General features: G+C 35.1%; 1 protein-coding gene across 1 annotated transcript; it reads right to left on the reverse strand.

Moving 5' to 3' along the window:
- Window positions 1-286: 286 nt before the first annotated feature.
- Window positions 287-1,429, reverse strand: LOC145003043 (phosphatidylinositol 4-kinase alpha 1-like). Its single transcript, XM_078962203.1, has 4 exons — window positions 1,346-1,429; window positions 1,101-1,259; window positions 782-964; window positions 287-526 (listed from the first exon to the last, which is right to left on the reverse strand). The coding sequence occupies exons 1-4, from the start codon at window positions 1,427-1,429 to the stop codon at window positions 287-289; spliced, it is 666 nt and encodes a 221-aa protein (XP_078818329.1).
- Window positions 1,430-1,705: the final 276 nt, after the last annotated feature.

The following is a 1,705-nucleotide window of genomic DNA, read 5'->3' on the forward strand; positions in this document are numbered from 1 at the left end:
AGGAATCAATCAACAATGATTAGAAAATATTGAAATAGATAATTGATTACCTGTATTAGTTTTAGGGCTTGTGTTCCCGTTTCTCTTATGCATTTTATACATGAGATTCATCCCAAATTAAGAGATTCGTGAAGATACTTTGAAACAACAAATCCAAAGTGAACAGGCTGCAATAATTTTTTTTAAATAGTAAAATTGGTGAGCAGAAAAGATCAAGTTCTTGGAGATTTCAAAAATATCAAATTTGAGAATTTGCAATGCTTAATGGCCATTGTTCATCGTCAATCTAGAATTTGCAATGTTCATTCAACGCAGTGCTAAGAACCTCAATATTAAACGCCTCTGTTGACTTCAAATTTCCACCCGATGCAGCAGCTGCAGATGCCATTACTGCAGGAATGTTGGCAGTTTTTTTACCCTTCCAACAATCCGTTTTCCCTGTTCCTATTTTTATTTCAGATAAAAGAGAGACAACGTCTGTAGTGGGCTGTGCTTTTTGCCATGTGTTTGCTTTACAAAGTTGCTCCTGAAATGTTTATGTTTGGACACAGTCAGTTTGTTAGACTTAATAAACTACAACAAAGTGAACCTTTTGAGACTACAGGCTTGTTTCTTTTTTTACTTAAACTGGACAGAATGACTTAACGAGTTAAATTTAAAATTGATGAATATTGTGAAATTTGTTTTTTTGGAATACAAGGGTAATATGGTCATTAAGTCTCATTTAAAAGGCTTGTTCAGTCTAGAATATAAGGGTAATATGGTCATTAACGTCACAAACCTGAAGAAGACCTTGGGTGGTGCATGGAGCATAGGATAGCGAATCAACAATCCACTCCTTGACAACGCTTTGGTACAAAGAGCGAACAGAAGCTACTGAAGCAGGATCATTCACGAGAGATGAAGGTGGATCACCATTCACAGAGAACAAAAGAGAATCCAAACAAGATGATTTCCACAGAATCTGCACCCAATAGAATGTTACTTAAAGTAAAGGGCAAATCATTTACTCTTTTTACCATTATAGGTAATGTAATTTATTTTTTACAGGAGATAGCATATAAAAGCTCATAAATTTGTAATACAGGTCAACAGTTTACCTGTGGAAATCTCTCTCTCAATTGAGACAACAGATTAACAGATACATCCCGAATGTGTTCTTCTCTAACAGACAAACTCTTTATGAGAAAACAAGCATGGACAACCAGAGTTGACTCTCTGACCTCAGCAGCATCTCCTGTCTCGCATATTTGAGCCTCCTGCATCCATTACAAGATTCACCTAACATTCCACATATAAAAATAAAAATGCATAATATAAAGGAATTCATAAGAAAAAGAATCACCAGCCATGATAATGCAGCCTCAAAAGCACGATGAACAATGGCCATTAAGCATTGCAAGACAGCTGGCATAAGATTTGGGTTCATTCACGTGGAATCTTTCCAGTATGTTACATTTTCAGGTGGAATCACAACCAAAAACCTAAAAGACTTCATCATTACTAGCAAGTTCCTGCTACTTCCATGATCAAATTAGCAGTAATAGTGTAATAAAGCAACAAATTTATCCTCATTAGAATTGACAAAAACTTTAGTTAAAAGGTGAAATCATAAACACAAGTTCATAAGTACAAGTCAACAACTTTGACTGGAATATTATATTGAAATGTCTACATACAATTTAGGATGAACACGTTTTGGAGG

Source organism: Lactuca saligna, chromosome 6, assembly GCF_052625555.1.
Source record: "Lactuca saligna cultivar CGN05327 chromosome 6, ASM5262555v1, whole genome shotgun sequence".
Taxonomy (NCBI): domain Eukaryota; kingdom Viridiplantae; phylum Streptophyta; class Magnoliopsida; order Asterales; family Asteraceae; genus Lactuca; species Lactuca saligna.

Coding starts and splice junctions, on each gene's coding strand:
- LOC145003043 (XM_078962203.1), bottom strand. CDS start 1,429: ATGAACCCAAATCTTATGCCAGCTGTCTTGCAATGCTTAATGGCCATT. Junction 965..1,100: donor TGAGAGAGAGATTTCCACAG/GTAAACTGTTGA, acceptor TATTGGGTGCAG/ATTCTGTGGAAATCATCTTG. Junction 527..781: donor CCACCCAAGGTCTTCTTCAG/GTTTGTGACGTT, acceptor TAAACATTTCAG/GAGCAACTTTGTAAAGCAAA.